At 39.2% G+C, this 20,776-nt stretch overlaps 1 protein-coding gene across 8 annotated transcripts in view; it reads left to right on the top strand.

Moving 5' to 3' along the window:
• Positions 1–20,776, top strand: part of ENPP2 (ectonucleotide pyrophosphatase/phosphodiesterase 2) — a 72,106-nt gene that overhangs the window by 32,021 nt on the left and 19,309 nt on the right. For 5 of the 8 annotated variants that reach the window (XM_068672556.1, XM_068672555.1, XM_068672557.1 and 2 more), the window contains exons 9-14: positions 5,673–5,728; positions 7,844–7,909; positions 8,599–8,671; positions 13,285–13,440; positions 17,324–17,435; positions 18,830–18,955. In XM_068672556.1, coding sequence (XP_068528657.1) covers positions 5,673–5,728; positions 7,844–7,909; positions 8,599–8,671; positions 13,285–13,440; positions 17,324–17,435; positions 18,830–18,955 — 589 coding nt within the window. The remainder of the gene's footprint in view (positions 1–5,672; positions 5,729–7,843; positions 7,910–8,598; positions 8,672–13,284; positions 13,441–17,323; positions 17,436–18,829; positions 18,956–20,776) is intronic. The other 3 variants (XM_068672561.1, XM_068672560.1, XM_068672562.1) reach the window with 1 other exon arrangement.

The following is a 20,776-nucleotide window of genomic DNA, read 5'->3' as shown; positions in this document are numbered from 1 at the left end:
GATCACAATCACAGAATTGTAGGGGTTGGAAGGGACCTCAAGAGATCATCGGGTCCAACCCCCCTGCCAAAGCAGGTTCCCTAGAGGAGATAAGTCTCTTTTCAGAAATCCACAGGCCTCTGTGATTCAGTATAATTACTTGATAGGCCTCGTGAACCAAAATATTCTGCGTGGGTAGGGGACAATGCTTAGTTGTCAAGACTTAATTAGTTTGTGTCCTGTTAAGAGTAAGGCATGTGGAAGTCATGACTCCACCTTTTTACCTTGTTGGCAGGCAAAGTGCAAATGGTGCAGGAGTGTAACATTTGGCTCCATCATGCCAAATTAATTCTGCATGCCTGCACCAATCTTGTACGCATTTGGGAAACACTGTAATGACCCCTCCCCAACTCTGGCTAAGCATGGAAGGGATTTCCCATTCATGACTTGCCCTCTCAGCCACAGTGGGTGTCTGTGCAACCTCTGTTCCTGACATGAATTTCCTTTCCCTGGACCATGAGTGTGTTTGCACAATTGTCCCCGAAGGCCAGGCCTCAGAAATGTCCCTCCTGTCGGCCCTGACCTGAGGTGTGCCGCTGCTGGTTCTTTGGTGATGCAACAAGTTACTGGGCAGCCTTCACAAAGTTAGGGGCACTTATTTATTCTCGGAAGATTAAAAGTAGGGAGGTGCTACATTTTTTGTGCAGGTCTTCAAAGGCAGTTCCACAGTCCACAGCTATCTTGAATTTTGTTTATATTATTTATGTGAACACGTGTCTAGTGATCAAAAAAAGGGAGAACTTGGGACTTGCATGTTGCATATGGCACAGCCACCTGAAGTGTTGCTCAGTTTCTCTGTTTTTTTGGCTATAAATAAAGGAGAAGAATTGTAGTCTTTCAACAAGGAAGATACAAAATTTAAAGTAATTTAGCTTACTAGAGATGTTTTTGGCATACATCTAGATAATAATGTGTATTACATTTTGGGACATTTATCAGTTGAATCTATGGTTCCATAGTTTAAGAGTTCTTTCTCTTGAAAAAATTAGGTATCTTCTAATTCCTTGACACAATACAAAAACAGAGTGGTTATTTTTTTAATTTTATTTTTTTAATAAAAGTCATATCCTGTATGAAAACCTGGGGTGCACATCAGATGTAGTTAAACTGCTGACTATAAAATTCTAACATATTAACAGTTAAAACCAAAGTATTTACATATGGCAAATAAATTACATAAGCTCACAAATGGTACTGACCTTGCAATGCCTAACATGGCAAACTTTATGATAAGTGACCTGAACAGATGTGACCAGCCACAGAGTATATATAACACATTGCATTTACATGCTCAGTACTGGAACATCTAGGATTAATAAACTTTAGGACTGTGGCTCTAACCAACAGAGAGGAAATGAAACAATAACCGCTACTCCATTCCTAATTTTGATTGTTCTGGATGGAAAAGGTTGAGAGGGCATCACCTAAATTTTTTCTTTTCTATCCTACATAGATTGACAGTATAGGCTTCATGTTAGCCTAGGAGAAGCACTCTGTCTTGAAAGTCAGTGAATTTAATTTAATGACACTGAGAGATGTTCTTTGGTGATGAGGTTCATTGCTAATGGTTTAGAATCATTAAGGTTGGAAAAGCCCTCCAAGATCACCTGGTCCAACCATCCCCCTGCCACCAATGTCACCCACTAAACCATGTCCCTAAGCACCATGTCCAACCTTTCCTTGAACACCCCCAGGGAATGTGACTCTACCACCTTCCTGGGCAACCCATCCCAGTGCCTGACTGCTCTTTCTGAGCAGAAATGTCTCCTCATTTCCAGCCTGAACTTCCCTTGGTGCAACTTGAGGCCATTCCCTCTAGTCCTATCACCAGTTACCTGCAAGAAGAGGCTGACACCCAGCTCTCCACACCTTCCTTTTAGGTAGTTGTAGAGCGCAATAAGGTTTGCCCTGCTTTTCTGCTGGAGTTAATATCCTATAGCTGAGGGTAGGAAGTAAATTTGTGTGCCCCCAGCAGCTGCTCCAGCTGACAGTCTGTTGTTTAATTTTAGCTAACTGGTAAAGGGGCTGGCTACAAAGGGCACTTCTGGTAGAGAGGTAGGGACTGCTATCACTATGTTCACCAGTGAACTGTCACAGCTCTAAAACACTAAAACTTTGCTTTAAGTAAAGCTTGGATAATGTGGATGGAAAGTCTTCTACCTGGATGACTGCTCTGGATGACTGCTGCTGCTTCTCTAATTGCTATGAGATGCCTCGGCAAATATTTTGTTATGGTGTAGTGGCTTTAGGTGTGATGTTGAATCATACTGAGTTTATTACTTAGTTTTTAAATAAACCAAAGGCTTTTTTTTTTTCTTCTTGTTAAAAAATGGGGAAGCGTCTAGTAGTACATCTTGCAACCCTGGGTTGAACCAGGCTCTGCCTAGCAAAGTCATGATGGAGCCAATTCAGACTCACTTCTCAGATGTTGCGTCAGATACGGGCTTATTTGACTTGTTGGTCTTGGACTTTAATGGATCACTGTCTTAGCTGTTGAGCTTATTTTAAGTGCAGCAGACACCTTTCCTCATCCAAATAGTTAATGCCAATGTAAATTGCCGCATTCCCGAGGTGAAATACTTGGGAGCAGGGAGGGTGCAGTTTTTCCCTGTCTAAAGCCTGTCTGGGTGCCTTTGGAAGGGACAGTGCTGCTCTCCCCTTACTGCTCGCCTAGGAGTGCAAACTAGGGGTGATCTCTGCTCAGATCAACTGGGAGAGATTGTCAGACCCTGCAGCCTGATATAGGAGAAGCTCTTCAAGGACTGTGGCAATACCACCACTTTTTCTGCTCTTTTGAAAGCTGGTTTGAAACATAGCAGTATTCACTCTGCAGGCTTGTCTCTCCTGCTACCCAGACTTGGATGAGAGTTAAGAGAAGGTTTTGCTTCTCATTACTTCTTTGGTAAGAGCTTTGCAGAAGCTTCCTAGAATCAGAGAGTCTTACGAGAGCCCCTTGGTAAAGTCCGGTGTGTCTTCGGCTCCTGCGTGCAAGTGGGCAGTGGATGGCTGCTTGCATTGCTCCCTGGTCTAGATGGTGTTCATGCTGTTTTCATGTGGCACACGTGAAGCATGCTGTATGCTCCACTGGAATAAAAAATAGCTACCGACTTCTTGCAGGCAAGCAGGGCATCTTGGCAATGTACACTGGGCCTAATTATTCATCTGTCAAGATGACTACTGTTTTACTCACTTGGCCAGAGAAAGGGTGTCTTATGGCACATGTTTAAAATCACTGTCTGAAACAGACAGCGCTGTGGTTGATTTTAGCACGCTAACAGTCAGGAGCAGCACGGGACAGCTTCAGCTGCTGAGGGTGGGACCTGGCAGGTCTCATTTAGTCAACAAGAGGCAGACAGGACCACCTGGGCCTGTGCAGTCTGAAGCACTAGAAAGCCAAACTAGAGTTAACAGATGGTAAATCCAAATACTGAATTCCCTGGACTTAGTTTGTTGGTACCTTCCCAAAGATATCTGCAAAATTATTTAAACTTTGCAGAACACAAACACTTTCAAAGAAAAATAAATCCACTGCAGCTCTGGAGGGACAATGGTTTTCCAAGTACAGCAAGACCAAAGAGCATAACAGCAGTGGAGCTGACACTCATACTAAATTTATATTTGACCTCTCTTCTCTGCCATGGCAGGGTTCTGCTCTAGGAATAAATCTACAGTGCAATGGAAAACGTATTTGCTTTAAATGTTGGCTCTTTTTCACATGGGAAGCCCAAGAACCACTAATGAATATGGAGTAGCTCCTATCTTAGTTAGACACTGGGTTTGGGCTGAGGTTATATACCCTTTGCTGACATACATGACACAAACGAGCTTGTGGATGTATCCTTGCATTACCATCACACCCCTGACTACAACATTTGTTTTCCAGCTTGAAGGCACCCTTGCATGTCTCTTTTCACATTCACCCACATTTTTATGTCCCATCCTGTCAGTGCTGGTCTGTCAGTATTTGAAAACAGTCTTCCTGTTGTTCGACAGCTCAAAACCAAATTCCAACATTATTTCAAACCCATGGCCATTCTTCTCTGGTTATTGCTGCATTTATTTATTAAACAACCAATTCTATAGAGTTACCATGGATGTATTCTTCCCTGAAAAAGAGGATACGTTACCAGAAAGTTAGAGTGTAATGAAAACACATTCTTCTGTAGCTATGATTTTAAATTAACTGGATTGATTCCAGTAAGATTTGGAAGAGTAAAAGATGCAGAGATAAGTTAAGAGGTGTATCCAGGACACTGAACAGGAACAGATGATCAATTTTTCCATTAATTATGAGCGTAACAATATCCATATTTAGTTGCAATTAACTATAGCCTCAGTGCAGAAATGATCTTTCATTAGACTCTGCAAATTTATTTCAATTAAGACTAATGCATGAATAATTTAGGCATGACATTTGGATAATGCATGCCCAGATTACAGTTCATAAGTGCCTGTTTGAGCAAGGTAGAGTGCCCTTGAATGTACTTTTGAAGAGTTGATTTAAAATAAATGAAAGATTTTACAATTATCAACGAAGGGATCTATGCTTTAGCTTAAATGGTTTCAAAATGTATAAATTGTAGTATGCATAAATAACAACATGGGAAAACAATTTTCTACTTGTATGTGTAATGTTGGCCTTTAAGTCATTGCCACTTTTGAAATAGGTTTTACAATAATTTGGTTATTTCCTTGCAAAAGAAATTCAGTGCTGGCAGGCTACAAATGAAATGTCAGGAAGGTCCATAATTAGACATTCTCATTCCCTTGCCTTGTATAGGTATCCTTAGGAGAGAAAAAAAAAAAAAAGAGAGAGAGAAAGTGATGAGGATAACCAGAGGTATGGTGTGTCTTTCATTAAAGAAAGATCAAACAAATGAATGCTATTCTTGCTTGAAAAAGAATAGAGGAGGATTAGAGGTGAGGTTTAGATGAAAATGATGAATGTTTTATAGAAGAGGGAAGAGAAAGAATTAAGGAATGGGAATAGTACTGTAACCCCTGTGACATTGGAAGGTTTAAACCAAACAAAAGAAAAATATACTCACTGGGTGTGATTACACTGTAGAACTTACTGCTACAAACTGTTTTACAGCCATAAAAATAGATGGATTAAAAAATAAAATTGAAAATGGAGATTGTTTCTGTCATTTCCACATTGTGTGAGCTCAAATAGTTCTTAAACTCCTGTGGAGGAAGGTGCATGGGGAAAGAGGGATCTTTATATAGAGGATCTTTATATAGGCCCTGATGAATATTGAGCTGTGTTATTTCCTAGCAGTATCCTCCAAAACTTGAATACTAAAGGGCTCAGGTGAGACGTGGTCTGCTTCATGAAAATGAAATGGTGTGGGGTGCCTAAGTAATTTCTGGCTATGTATCTTAACTCTCTGCATTAAAAGTATCAAAGATTTAGGGGTGAATCTATCTACAACGCAGCAGCTGATCCACTGCTACAGAATCTGCATAGGTTTTTCACTCCATGAGTTTGAATTAGGGATGGAGGCTGGAGCCTGCAATTTTTATTTCTAGGCTCAGGGTAGAAGAATGTGCCTTGAAAACATTTTATTTTGATTTCAGAGAGTCATTAAAGATCTGAACATACTCTAATCCTCTTATATTTTCCTCATTAGATTTGGATTACTGCTGCCAAGCAAGGGGTGAAAGCTGGCACATTCTTCTGGTCTGTGTAAGTGCCCTCTATTTTCTGGAGATTTGTAACTAATAAATCAGAATTAATTCAATGCAAATGTTTATTAATTGTTTTCCTTCCTCTAAGCATTTGATAGCTGCCCAGTTGAAGACTGTACCTGTAAGCCTCCCTTGTTTCATTTGTGCAATGTTTCTGATAACTAAAGCTAATGCGACGGTTTGCTACTTTAAGTTTATACACTAATTTTTAGCAGTTGTTTGAACAAAAGTATGACTGTCAGAAATTTCTTTCCTTCATTTGACTGTGTGTTATTTGTCTTTTAGTATTGCTGGCACAGTCTTCTAGACTTCTGAGTATTTGTGGAAGACTCTCTTATTGTCCTTATGTCATTTGACATCAACAGCCTAATTGACTCACTCATTTTACAATCCAGCCTGGCCTTTGAATAAGATATCCAGTTCCCATTTCTTAAGAGACAGTCTTGAGGCTCTTTGCTATTTATTCTGCTTTTTAATGGTTCTGAATTAGCTTCCCTTGTAGGGGAACTAAGACATATCTTCCTAACTAAAACTGAACATTTCTATCAGTTCTGAGGAATTCAGGTGAATCAATCTCTGTATTTATTATTATTTTTAATTCCTTTAGGAGTAATGCTGTTTGCTGCTCTAAATATCATGTAGCATATGGAGGGAATAATAAAATTTACCATGTACAGTGCTTATGTTCAGGCTTACAAGACAGTTACCTGACAGAGCTTCAGTCTGGTGCTCTACAAAATATAGAAATTCTTGCCATTTCTAAGCACTTACAACTACAGAGTCGCCATAAACACCTGGGATGATGCAAGCTTGGGGATATAAAATGTTAGGGAAGGTAACAAAGGTTATGTCATATGTATGTCAATAATAAGAGAGTAATTCAGCCACTTTATGTATGAATGAAATATATCCTTCTTAAAACTGTGTTATTTAATTTGAGGCATAGTATGTTTTGAGGGAAAATTTTCAGGAAAACTTTCTAAGGAAATTAGCAGTGTTTAACAACATCTTAGTCTCAAATGAATTAATAGAAATAATGGAGGTTTTTTTTTTCTTTTTTTTTTTTTTTTCTTCAATTTGTACAACTAGTAAGTTTCAAAACTGGGCAATACCTAACATTACTATTCTGCCTTATGATATTGCCTAGTTCGCATAGTTGTCTTACAACTGAAAGTTTTCTGTGTAGCTGGGGACTGATGACCACTGTTGCTGTATAAGGCATTAGGAAGTAACTTGTTTCAATATGGTTGTTGGCATTTATATATTTCTTTGTAAAACATTCTAACAGTAAATGATGAATTCGATTCAATATGGCAAATCTAAGATGGTTGTAAATGATTCCTGCGTTGGGATTGTGCATTTAAAGGAATCTGGACCAACAAATGCTATTGTATTATAATAATTGCATGGTCACTGATTTGCAGAGCTCTCTTAAGATGAGGTATTTTGAAATGTAACAGCTGTTTATAAGTTTAGTCATTTTCATAGCATGAGTTTGGCCTTAGCAGCCAAGTTAAAAGTCTGGGGATACAAACAGTGAAATGGGATGAATCTGTTCTGCAGAGCGAGAAGTTGTAAAAGTTGTGTGAGTCACCGTGCTGATTGCCTGATATTTCAGATGGCTCTGGTTTGATTTGCACCATCTTCATCCTAAATTTAGTTATTATTAAGTCAATGGGAACTTTTCCAATGTCTTCAAGACTAGCATTTAGTCTTGTACTGATGTGAGCAATTTCATGGTTTTTACTCATGCCAGCTATCCAATGGCAGCACCATTGTGCATAAAGGCAGTTCATCTGGGTTAAAGCTACCATAATGGTGTTTATTCACTGTTATATAGAGTGCTTAGGTTTTCTACCTTGGGTTCTGGCTTCAGTTATGGACTTTTAATCCTCTTTCTTTCGGAGTATGTGGACATCCAGGAGGCCTGAAGTGTTTGTTTGCCAAATAAGAATCAGTACCAAACAAGAAGAACGAAGATACAACATAGTAAAAGGAAATGACATTGTTATGATTGATTTTAATCATGTTAGAACCAGTTCTTAGCAAAGCTGTTTTGATGCTTTTTTGTACTCTATGATAACAAGGCATATATTTACATTTTGTGGTCTAGTGTCATCCCCCACGAGCGCAGAATATTAACAATACTGCAGTGGCTGACCCTTCCGGATAATGAAAGGTAATTCAACCTGTTGTTGGATAACTGCTAGCTTGTCCTCCTCTAAAAGTAGCTGGAAGAGTAAGGGGAAATTTAATTTTGTTACACTATCATTGAGTTAAGGATTTGTTTTTTGTCGTTGCTGTTGCTTTTTGTTTGTTTTTGTTGTTTTGATCCCAGCTTTTAGCCATCAGTGTTTTGATTCTTCTCAATAGATGCATGATATGAATTTCTTTGCTATCTTGAAGCATTTAGTTACATGGCTTAACTTGGATTGTTCTTATCCTACTGAGTCTAATATGGTTTAACAACCTTATTATAGGCAATGGCACTTTTAGTTCTGGACCCTGAGGACTGGGAAAACCTTAAGATTTTAATTATGACTATTTTTTCATACGCAAGTTTGCACACGCTGCTGGCTGCATAGCTCAGGCGAGCTGCTGTTGTGATCCCTCTTACAAGACTAAGAAAGAGTGTGTGTCCTCAGATGGTACCCTGGGTGCCTCCCTGCATGTGTTCTGGGATTTAATAAAGTTGTAGAACAACTAATTGCTTAATCATACCATGGAAACATATAACTGAGAAACAGTTCTTTTTCCATAAAGCCAACTCTCCTTGCAAGGTCGGCTTGATTTGAGTCAACCTGGCAGGTCTGGGGCTTTTTGTTGTTGAAGGAAAGCTGTCCTGAACAAGGCCTTTCTTTCTTTCAGGCCTTATGTTTATGCTTTCTACTCTGAGCAACCAGATGCTGCTGGCCACAGATATGGTCCTTTCAACTCGGAGGTTAGTACAGATTTTCTTCTGTAGAAAAAGCACACGTCTTGAACGCATTTTTGGAATAATTGCCGCTGCTCAGGAGTAATATTTTTAGCAAGTTTTTTCACTCATTTCTGCAGTATGCATCCCCTCTGCCAGAGAAAGCAAGTTATTGTTTAAGGACTTATCCTGTGAGGTTCAGTTCTGAGAAGGAACAGCACATGCCTTTCAGTAGTCTGTATCTCTGTGTGATACGAAAATGCACATGGAAAGATCTCTATGGCAAAGATGAGCATAGAGTTGGGTTCTACAGCAGAATTTAATGTTCCTCCTACAATTTATCCTTCTTAAAAGTAATAAAACTATAATGCAGAAAATATTGAGGAAAAATGCAGAGAACAGAGAAGTTTCTCTAAAGCTGACAGCCTGCAGTAGCCAAAGTAATAATTCCAGTCTGTCATGAGCTGTAAAAAGCTGCTATTTCCAGTTTCATATAGACCCTAGAGGGGTTCAGAAAGTTTTGCCAATAGCGTTCCCTCAGGGCTGGACTGTTGAGTTTGGAAAAAGTTTTGAAGCACCGTAAGGTATTCTAATGAAAAATGATGTGTAAAACTCTACAGTAGTTTAACCCCTTGTTTGGGCTTTGGGTAGCCAACTAGGACTAATGAGTATGGCATTCCTGCCAACATGGTCCAGGCTACAAGAACTCAGACAATGCAGTTGTCTGGGATTTGCGGGGAGGGAAAGTAAGTTCTGCACTCAGAATATCTTATTGCTTCAGGTGGCTGGGGGCTGACCATCTGGCAAAGCTCCCCTAGTCTCAGTGAAAACATATGCCTGTAGATCACAGTCACAAGGCTTCAGGAGATTTCATATGTGCTTTTTAAAGGGTAAACAAATGTTTGCAAACCTTTGAAAACTGAGGAGTGTATCAGTTACCTACCCTTTGGAAAGTAAAACCAGTCTCCCTGAGCTGCCACGTACCCAGCAGTTTCTTACTTGTTTGCTGTGCATCTGATAGCTTCCTCTACTGGAGAAGAAAGAGAAGCTGCAGTAAGCCTTTTTTAATATGCTTGAGTTAGGTGGGCTGTTTAAACAAGTTTACAGTGATTATGGATTTGCTGTGGGTAGCATCCCTGCTGGAGCATTTTGCGCCATGGTCCCAGAGCAGTGGCTGTGAGGAAATATTCCAAACCAGCATTGAAACAGTGTTCTGGGCAGGAAGAAGAAATCCTTTTTCTGGATATCTGTTGGTTAAAATCTACCAACACTCCTGCTAAATTGACAGGCATTGATATGTTTTCATGTCATCATATGGCTCAGAACAGGAGAGATGTGCGACTGGGTCGAGCAAGGTATGGGCATTGGGAGCTGTCTGGTCGGATGCAGTTCCAGGATATATCACTCAATGATGCTTTATAGTTCCTCTTTTTGAAGTATTACAAGTTTATGTGACTTATGACTGACAACGGCAGTTTTATTTATCTGTAGATAGCCACTTCTTCTGAACAGAGTTGTGGGGCTCTTCCCATGGACTTTAAGGAGGATATGAAGAGGATGACATTGAATTTGTTCTTCAAGTTCTAGCGTTTAACAAACTAGGTTAACACTTGATGCCGAGTAATCTAGCTTCATGAAAAATCATTATAAAAGCAAAAACCCACAAAGACTTTTATTGTTTGGGGGTTCTTTTGGATCGCTATCTGAAGGCTGTCATCTAATTCAAGGCATAGCTTAGGTTCTTAATAAGTGTGAATTAATAGCTTGTGAAAGTTTTACAAATAAATTGATTTATGTCATTTGTGTTAAACATAAGAAGAGCATGAAACTGATTTTTAGCAAATTGAGAACAGACTATTTAGCAGATGAGCATGTATGGGCTTGCAGTTCAAACAGTTGCCATAACTTTGTGAGTGGAAATTTAAGTAAGTGAATACAGCTGTGTAAGTATACAGATGCTGAGGTTCATGAAGTGCCTGGTTTCAGGATAGAGAAACTAGGAAGTATTTCATATTGTTGCTCTTGACACTTTGTTTTCAATTTTTTAGGAGCTACAAAATTTGCATAAATCAGATAGGAAGGAGTCCTCAAAGGGATTCTGAAAGGATGACCTCCCCATGATTTTTTTTTCTGTACAGCTGGCAGCAGTTAGACAGTTGGAGTAGTCCTGACCACTTCATTTTTCTTCTTGCAAAGGCAGATCGGTCAAACAATAATGTTTGAAAAGAAGCTTGTAACAATTATCTGCTATGTTTAAGGTTTTTTACTTCTTGTTTTGAAGAGTGAATATTTCATGATGAGCATTTCTTGTTGCATTTAGTAGATTGAGGAATAGATTTACACCTTGGAATCCTCCAAATCCAACAAATGTCCATTAGATTAAAGTGGTTGTTTACTACAGCCTCTCATACCAAATAATGTTCTAAATGTATTTGAAATGTGTAATCTTAAAGGTCTAATGGCATCCGTGGCCGATAATCTTCAGCTTCCAGACTCCAGCTGATGGCACTTAAAGCTTCACAGGACGTGCATAAGAGCCTATGTTCAGAGTTAAAAGCTGGGATTAAAGGGAATTGCCATAAGCTTTATGGACAAATTGCCAACGTTCTTGATATTAATGGAATACAGATTATGAGCAGTGTCCACTATGCTAGTTTTGCATGTCCTCTAACATTATGAATTTCATTGTAAATGGAATTGGTTGTCTAGTTAGGGTGGTGTTATTTCATCTATTTATTTATTTATTTATTGTGGGACACGAATGAACTTTTAAGAAGTACAATAGTGGGTTCCACTGTATTTCCAGGAGTAGTTATGGGAGTTATCAAATATATGCTTGCTCTTGATTTACTTCTGCAATTTTTTTTTTCTTTCCCTCTGTGCTTTTGCAGTTGATCTCGGTTAGGTTGGTCCATCCGGGTCAAGAAGCAGAGCTTTGGCTGGCTAGTTACCCTTGTGATGTTACAGTTCCCCTCTGTAAGTGGGGAGTGATTTGTTTCCCTCCTCCATAACTCTGTTCTGACTCTTTTCAAGCAAGACTAAGATTTGGCTGGTTAATAAGAACTTGGCTTATTTTTTTTTTTTTTCTCCTAGCTAACTTTTGTTTTTGAAAATAAAACACACTAGAAATATACTACCGTAAGAGCTCTAAAACAGATTGAAATCTGGCATTGCTAAGCCGTTCCTGCTGCTCCTCTAACATGCTGTCTTGAGACGGCCATTTTCAGTGTTCAGACCTGGGTTTCCTGCGCTCGCGTGTTTCTGGCATTGTGAAGCTCTGTCTGAGCCGATTCAGAGACAGTAAAATGAGAATCCTTCCTTTTCCTGCCGCTCCTCTCATCAGGACTGCACAAAGCTTGAAGCGTTTTAAAAACAGAAAACTCTGGTGCTGCTTTATTAAAATGCCTTTCTGGAGAGAGACGAATGAGACTGGACTAGAATCTCCTTTCCAGCTGCTTGCCTTGGAAGCAATGAAACAGCATGGCAGATGGTAACATCCCCTTCTTTCCCTTCCCTGTTTACATTGCTCTGTAACTGAACAACTGTGAGAAGCTGCCTAAACACATAGAAGTAAAATATCATCATAAATCACCGACTCATCTCAAGCCCACTCAGCGTGCTCTGTTATATGCAGCATACCGTAGTAAATATCTCCGGGTAGGCATCATCTGTCACTGCCTCGCCTGCAATCCTCAGCAGTGCCAAGAGCCTGTGACTCATGTAAAGTCAGTGAGAGTGGTACAGTGTAAAATTACGAGTGAGTTATTAATGGGATAGCCAGTTTTTACAGTTATGTCTTAAAAGGGTTTCCCCTTCCTTAAGCCTATCCAGTTATTTATGCATTCATGAACAATTACCCACATGAGATATTGTACTGAAAGTTGTAGGAAAATTAAATTCTCAAGTTGCCCACAAAGTTGCTAACAAGGCAGGTAGCAGTGCAGCTTTCAGATGCTCTGCCACTAATAAATATGCCCTGCCTAGCTGATTTGGAGGATGCAAGCTCCATGCTGAGTCTCATCTTTGTAGCTTTGTCCTGCAGATCTGCAGTCCCCAAACACTGGCTACTGGGGCTCTGGTGATTTCAGTGGGGTGCATGGCCTGGTACACAATGGTAGCACCTGCTGATACCTAGTGTCACTGATTCAGCCAAAAAGTGCGTGTGGGAAACCTTGCAGAAAGCCATTTGGTCTGGACAGGCAGAAGTATTCATACCTGAACCATCCACGAAGTGAGATGTTGCATGTCAACCTGCCCTCTGCCCCAGGCAATTGCTAAATTTTATGCAATTAATTTTACTTACATTTAATTTACTTAAATTTTGATATTATTAATGGATTAACAGTTGATCAATTAAAAAAATCTATATATTTTCAAGACCCGAAGCCCCACCTATTTCCTGAAACACCAATTTCATTTGCTTTCATGCTATTTGCTCTTGTGACTGCTGTTGCGCTTTCAGTACAATTTGGTAGATTCCTCCCTAAAGAGAGACAGATACTAAATTGTTCAAATGCCCGAAATTTTGAAAAGGCCTCTATTTATGCTTCAGGATTAGCTTGCAGGGATAGCTTTACTATCTGATGTGAGTCGAGACAGGCTTTTTTTCTGAGTCCAGACATCTCTCCCTGTCAGTACAGGAGAGTAGTTATGGCTCCCCTCTTACTACGCCTAAGAGACCTAAGAGAAAGCTTCCTCCTAAGAGGAGACAGGAAAGACCAGTTGCAGCTCCAAAGAAAAGAAGAATGAAGGTACATAGAGTGGATCAATATTCTGCGGAAGCTCGTCGGAAGAAAGTAAGTTTACATGTGTTCCAAAATTTTATGATGGAAGTGCTACTTTTTAGGCACTTCTCTAGCTTTACTTTTTTCAACTCAAGAACTCACTCCATGTTTGAGGTTGGGACTTTGCAGACAAAACTTCTATAAATGTACTGATGGACACAAAGGAGAGCAGCCAAAGCAGACCAAGTCTTCTGGGAGCTGTGTTTTTCTTGTTTCAGACTGTTTGCTTTAGGGAAAGTCATCTTAAAACCTCTTTAAAATCCAGCCATCGGCTGGAGACAGCGTCAGATAAATCTCTGGGAAGACACTACCAGTGTTGTCGGCCCTGGTGAGCTATTAAAAATTCTGCAATATGTGGTAGCCTCCATAACTTCCCAACACCTGAGAGCCTGGTGATTATTTGAGACTCTGTCTAGTCAACCTGACTGAGGAGACATCCTGAAAATGTGACTCATAAAATATAAAAGGGAAAGAACTTGTAAAAGTTATTTCAGAAATAATTATTTTAAAGGCACTTTGTGATGTTGGAGGGCAAGGGATTCTTGATTACATGATTTCTGAATGCCAGATTGCAATAGAAGTGGTACATAAGTCTGTTTTACCAACACAAAAGTCAAATAGGAATCACTTTGTTAGGAAAAAAAAAAACAAAACAAAAAAACAAAAAGAGGAAAAAGGGTATTCTTCAGTATACTGTTTTTCTCCTTCTTGGCACTAAGTAACCCACTGTTAGGGCTTAGAGACCACTTCGGTAAATTTTTTTATTATTATTATTTCAGAATTTTAACTAAATAATTATAAAACTTAAAGAACCTAGGTATTCCTCATTTAGGCTTCAAACAGAAGCCTTGGCACACTCCACTGTATCCTTAAAAAAAATGCCTCTTCTCAATTCCCATTTTTAACATGTTGCATGGTTGAAATTAAAATAGTTAGTTTGAGACAGATTCTGGAAATGTGATGGGGCAGACAGGGACACAGAGCTTCAAGAACATTCAGCACAGATTTACCAGAGAGAACTTACAACTGCTGTGGATATTTCTATTATTCATTAATTTACCTTTCCAAGTTATAGCCATCTGGCATAAAGTATTATAGGTAACCTGTAACATTCCTGCTGATGTGAGCATAAGCAGCTCTCCTCCTTCCCTCCATCTCTTCCTTTTCTCCAAATGAAAAGTTCATACAAACTTTCTGTCCCTAAAGAAATCTTCCTGATGAGTTGACTTTGAATTTATCAGTATTATTTTAGAAAAAAGCATTCTAGTTTTACATGATAATTGCCATCATACCTGTCATCATACCTTTCACGATAATACCAACTCTTTATTCTAGGAACATCTTAGATATTAATATAGCTTGAGAGGTAAAATACTTTTCTACAGCTTTCCAGAATCTTGATATCAACATGTTGCGTGAGGATAGGTATATGCAAGAGTTTTGTTTGTTCACCAACAACTCTCTGAAAGTTGCCCCTGCGAAAAATCATGAGCTGTAAGAACAGCACACCGACACAAAAAATCCTTGCCTGGATATGCCACCTACTGCCAGCCTTAGGTTGCAAAGATCAGTTGAGGAACAAGTTGAGTGTCATATGGAGTAATAAAAGATAACTGAACTTAAAAAGCGAAGAGAGAATGCAATGGGATGAAGAAATACTGGTGAGGGCCATTCTCTGAGCTGCTTTGAACACAGTCGAGGTAGTAAAAATGGCAGAGTGGGAAGAGGGTTTTTTTGTGTGTTTTTCTGTGCAAGTTTTTTTTTTTCTTTTAAGAACAGATTTTTTCATTTATATCAACTTTCTTATATTTTCAGAAACATCTCTGCTGACTTAGAGATGAAATTGGGAAAGAGGGTAGATGAACAAAATCAATCATGAATCCTTGAAATCTTTGCAAGCCTCCTGACAAAAGTAAACATTGATGGAAAATTCACCTCGATTTCCAGTTTCCCTAAATTAGCTTTGGTTCTGAGTAAAAGTTATGCTTCCTTATATGATTGATGTTGTACAAATAGAGTCCCATAAAAATGTAGTCCCCAGCCACTGAAGAATCATGGAATATCTGAGTTGGAAGGGACCCAGCAGGATCATCGAGTCCAACTCCTGGGTCCCCAAAAGATCACCCAAAAAATAAAAAATAAATGTGTCTAAGAGCATTGTCCAAAGGCTTCTTGAACAGCCTGACCCTCCCCTGTCCCAGCTCCATGCCGTTCCCTCGGGTCCTGTTGCTGTCCCCAGAAAGCAGAGCTCAGCACCTGCCCCTCCATTCCCCCAGTGAGGGAGCTGGGGGCTGCCATGAGGCCTCATCTGTCTTTTCTCTAGGCTGAACAATCCAAGTGACTTCAACCACTCCTCATACATATTCCCATCTAGACCCTTTACCATCTTTGCCTTCCTTTGGACACTTTCTAACAGCTCAATATCTTTCTTATACTGTGGTACCCAAGACTGCACACAGCACTCAAGGTGAGGCCGCACCAGTGCAGAGTTGTGCAGGACAATCCCTTCCCTGGACTGGCTAGCTATGTTGTTCTGGATGCACCCCAGGAATTTCTCCTTAGTTGAGAGTGAGAAAATGCTGAAAGAGGCAATTTTCTTGTAGCCATTTTTTCTTTCATTTTTCTCCCTAGACTTGAAATGTTTCATTGTTCCAGCAAAACTAGACTTTCCTAAATTAAAACACTTCAAAATCATATCCCTTGCTTGAATGTCTTACGTTTTATAGTAACTGTTCCTCCTGTTTCCCACAATGACTCTGTCTCCCATGAGCTGCTTTTCTGTGTATTTATAGTGCCGTGTGGGAGATGACATTTTCTGTCTCATCTTATACACTATCAGATTCATCTGACATCAATCCCTTAATGATTCAGGCAGAGAGAGAATTTCTGAACCGTCTCTTTCTGGGTCATATCTTTTCTTCTCTGAAAAATCTGCCAATTTTTTTTTTCCTCATGCAAAATCTGTTAGCATTCTGTTTTTCACTGGGAGGATGTTTTGCTCTTCGTACTTGGACCAACTAAATCAAACAGACAAGTGAGGAGGAAGTTGGTGTACTGTGATGAGAAGTGTTTTCATCTCAAAAGCAGAACAAAGTCTGAGTCCTCTGCCTAAAATCTTATGTTAAAACATTTCCCTTCTCTGTAGTGTATGGTAAAAATGTCTCATTTTCTTAAAGCTAAAACCTCAATCCTGTGAGTGTGTCTTGGTGTTTACTTTTTTTCTTTCTTTTTTCTTGTTTTAATGTAAAAGTAGCTTAAATGAAGAAATCACAGTACTGTATCTGTGTCTTCTGAGGCCTGCTGACAATTTTGCCAAAACTGTCATTTGAGATTTTGGAAATTGTTGACTTTGAAGCTGGAGATTGCTCCCTTGGAGCCCCATGCGCTACTCAAGTGACTTGCATGTCGTCATCCTAGTATCAGATGTCTTTTGAAGTGAATTTCATTAAGTAATTTGGGACATGAATCCCAAGTCGAAAACTTCATTTCATGTTCATATCCTGACTAAACCATTCACATAAAATAGCTATTTACAAGGAGTTGTTTATCTCTAAGACCCAGTCTGACATATATTCTTCTAATATCTAGAAAAATCATTTTATATTGCTTTACTAAATGTACCTATGTCCATGGGAGCAGTAGGATCAGCCATAAAGATCTTCTGCTGTCTTGTGACAGCATCTCTGCAGCACTTTCTCATGATGCAATCATGGTGTGGATATAGGAATGGAAATGGTACAATAACTGTAGGGGAAACAGCTCAGCCAAGGCTTTGCCTCTTGACCTGGATGTTGTCCCATCAGAGTTTTGCCAAAGGACCTTTACTTGTAGTAGAAGGGGGGAGCATTGTAATGACAATTAACACTTTTGTTTTCATTTCTGCGTATTTGTACAGATGATGGTAAATCCCCTGAGAGAGATTGACAAGACAGTAGGACAGTTAATGGATGGACTGAAACAGCTGAAACTACATCGATGTGTCAATGTCATATTTGTTGGTGATCATGGTAAAATAAAAAACCTTCTGTTTCATTATATAAGTGCTTGAGCAATATAGCTGTTATGTATTATAGGGGTTTAAATGAAAGTTCTGTTTAAGATATTTTGGGGCTTTTATTTTTTTTTTCCTTTAGCAGTTTAAGTACCAAAACACAGCCAGTTAGTGCTGACAGACAACTACACTCCTGTTAATCATCATTGGAGGACAATTCTCTTTCATAGCAGGGATCTGAGTATTTATATCTCTAGATTTTTTAAAAACCTGGCATTTCTAATATCACATCCAAGCATAGCTCTCCTTGCATGTATTGGAAGGCCATACTGTGCCTAGAATACTCTTTTTTGCCAGTTTTTAGAGAATAAAATAATTTGGTAACATTGTTCTCTTTTTCATGAGGAGAGGAGTAGAACTTTAGAGCAAGACATTTCCATGGCAATTAGTGGGACAAGTTATCCTACTAGAAAACTGTAATATCTGTAAGGGGCTGTGTCCAGCTTGGATGGAAAATGTCATCAAAATAATGATGGAAGGAGGAAAAACAGTCAAAAGATATGTCAGGGTCAGATGGAGAGTCACCAAAAAGCAGATACATTATTGTTAGGTCTCATTCTTTGGAAATTGGAAGAAGCCTTGTAATGAGAAAAAATAGTAAATATTAGCAAAGACAACATTTTATTAAGGAAAATTGTGTCCATGTTTGAGATAAACCTGTTTTTGCAAAACATTTCAGCGATGCTACTAGAAGTCACAGACCAATCATACTTTTGTAAGGAGTACTGTTCTGTTTAGGACTTTGTTTATGAAAGTCTCACAAGAACATCTAAATTAGCAATAAAAGGGACTATGCCTCCTTTCTGGCTGGGGGGGGGGGGGGAGAAGGATAAGGACAGAAAGAATTTCCAGGGGAGGTGGTTCTGTGCTGAGAACTGACTGTGACTGGCAACACATTCCTCCCCACCACAAACAACTGTAGGAGAGAATTGTTTATCTGTGTCTGCCTTAGAACAGACCACCAACAGACAATACCTTTTGTGTGCAACTTCTCTTAAAATCCTTTGTTTAAAAAAATCAACAACCCCAAAGTAGTACACTAAACCAGAAACAGACTTTGATTTTTCCATGAGCTTAGTTTGGAGATGTGTCAGTGCACACATGCTGTATGTGGTGCCTGTTACTACAATGTTGAGTCTGGTATTTCTCTTGTGTAAGCAAGTGCTAAAAGCACCCCTAGTTTGGCTCCTACCAGTGTCTGATGTTGGAATTAGATGACTGGAAAGAACAAGAATAAGATTTGTCACCCAAAAGAAAAGAATACACAGTCTGTTTGGTGTTTCTTTCTGTGCTGTTTTGGAAAACATGTTTATTTTCAAGCTGGATTAAATTTGCATTTTCCTTCTGCAGGGATGGAAGACACCACTTGTGAAAGAACTGAATTTTTAAGCAACTATCTGACCAACGTGGAAGATATCATTTTGCTGCCAGGATCTTTAGGGCGAATTCGCCCTAGGTCTAGCAATAACCTAAAGTGTAAGTTAATTTAATTGTACTTTTTATGTCTCAAGAACTAGACTCCACCCCTTCATTGGGATGATGTTTTCCACAGGTTGTAAATTTGCAGTGTGTTGGCAGGACATTCAAAGGGAAGCTCACTGAGGACACATCCCACAGTGTTAGAGTTGTGTCAAGTGGATGGCTGAAATGTTCTGGGTTAGAAATCACTTATTTTGGCAAGAAGTGGACATCTTGAAGCCAGTTTCAGACAGCAGCCTACATGTCTTTAGAAGTTTATTTATGCACTTCTCTGTCAATAAAAATGGGACTGGAGGGAGCTTAGTATCACGTGGATTGGATATAAGAAGAGTGTCTGATACCTTTTCTGAGCTAATGGAAAAAAGTGAATTGTTAATTTTGAATTTAGTAGCTTCTTCATGCTACTGAAGGAGAGTGAGCTGTTCACAGATGAAGAACAGAGCAGGTTACTAAATAGCAACAGACTGGGGATGTTGACGGATATAAGGGCAACTGTAGAGCGTGCATTTGGATCCTATGGCAATGGTAAAGCTGTCTGTTTTTTTGTACCATGCTGTTAGAAACAAACCCTGCCTTGATGTTTGAAATTAGATGATCTTCAGTGAGAGTGTTCAGGACTCAGTCAGGAGTGAAGCTTAGCTCTATGATTTAAGGCAATGCTGATCCAGCTGCCCAGCGTGGCTCTTCTGAGGACCACCACCTCCAGGGCAGCAGTGCCAGGGCAGGGCTCTCTCACGACCACTCTGGTTCAGTGTATTGGGGCAATCTTGGCTTTGCCAGCAGTTTAACTACTGATCAAATAGTGAAATTCATAAACTAAACATAATTACCTATGTTGTTGCAAAGTATGCTACAAGGGTGGTAACTTTTGGTAGAGGGGAAGATTAGATAGGTGGGACAACCAACATGCCCTCATAGCAATTAAGATATACCCAGGCTGAAGACAGATTTCACAAAATAATTGGCCTTTGAATATGAAAGATTTCTAGAATGGTAGCAGAAATCATAAGAATGTGGTAAAACTTTAAGCTAGTGATTAATTTATTTTACTAGAAACTATTTTTTCTGTGTATTTATGCTCTAAGAATAGGGGATGAGTGTATAAAGATTTGCTGAAAATAGTGTGTACATTGATACAACTTATTAGACTATCATAAAGACTGAATTCCTGCTCTTCAGTGTGATAAAAGCTTATCTTTCTGTTCCTCTAAGAAGATTTTTTAAAGATCTTTCAATCCTTGAATTCCCAAATTGCTGGGCAAAATTAGCTTTCCTTGGAGGATGAATGGTCATATGTTCCAAAAAGATCAGCTAGCCTGAGTGACCTCCAGTTCATACTTAGGTTTTCCTGCAAAACCGTTTTTCTCTTTTGGCTTCTTTCCACAACTTCCTAGCTGAATTAAATAAACTCTTTAAACGTAGAAAAAAAGAAGGGTATTTTTTTTAATTTTAGATCTGAGGTTTACCCGTTAATCAGCAAATCACTATCCTTTTTATTCTTTTTCCATTGTTCTTCCATAATATTGTGTCAAGACCTGCAGATACACCTCTGCAATGGATAAGTGTGTAACTTGTATTTTAGGATTCAGCAGAGCTCATTTCAAACTAAGCAACATCATCTTCAGCAACTAAAACAATAAGAGCTAAGCAAAAGATTTTTCTCTTACTAAGATATTCTCCTTGCCTGTTTTTTCTCTGAGGACTGAAAAAATGAGTTTTTGTCACTCTGAAAAAAGACAGATTTAATTTGGGCTAGTTTGGAGTTTTCTGCATTTTCACAGTCCAGAGATGTATCCTGTATATTTTACTGTGGCTTTC

Source organism: Anas acuta, chromosome 2 (genome assembly GCF_963932015.1).
Source record: "Anas acuta chromosome 2, bAnaAcu1.1, whole genome shotgun sequence".
NCBI lineage: Eukaryota > Metazoa > Chordata > Aves > Anseriformes > Anatidae > Anas > Anas acuta.
The sequence above is the reverse complement of the archived record's forward strand: the minus strand, read 5'-3'. Positions and strand labels throughout refer to the sequence as shown.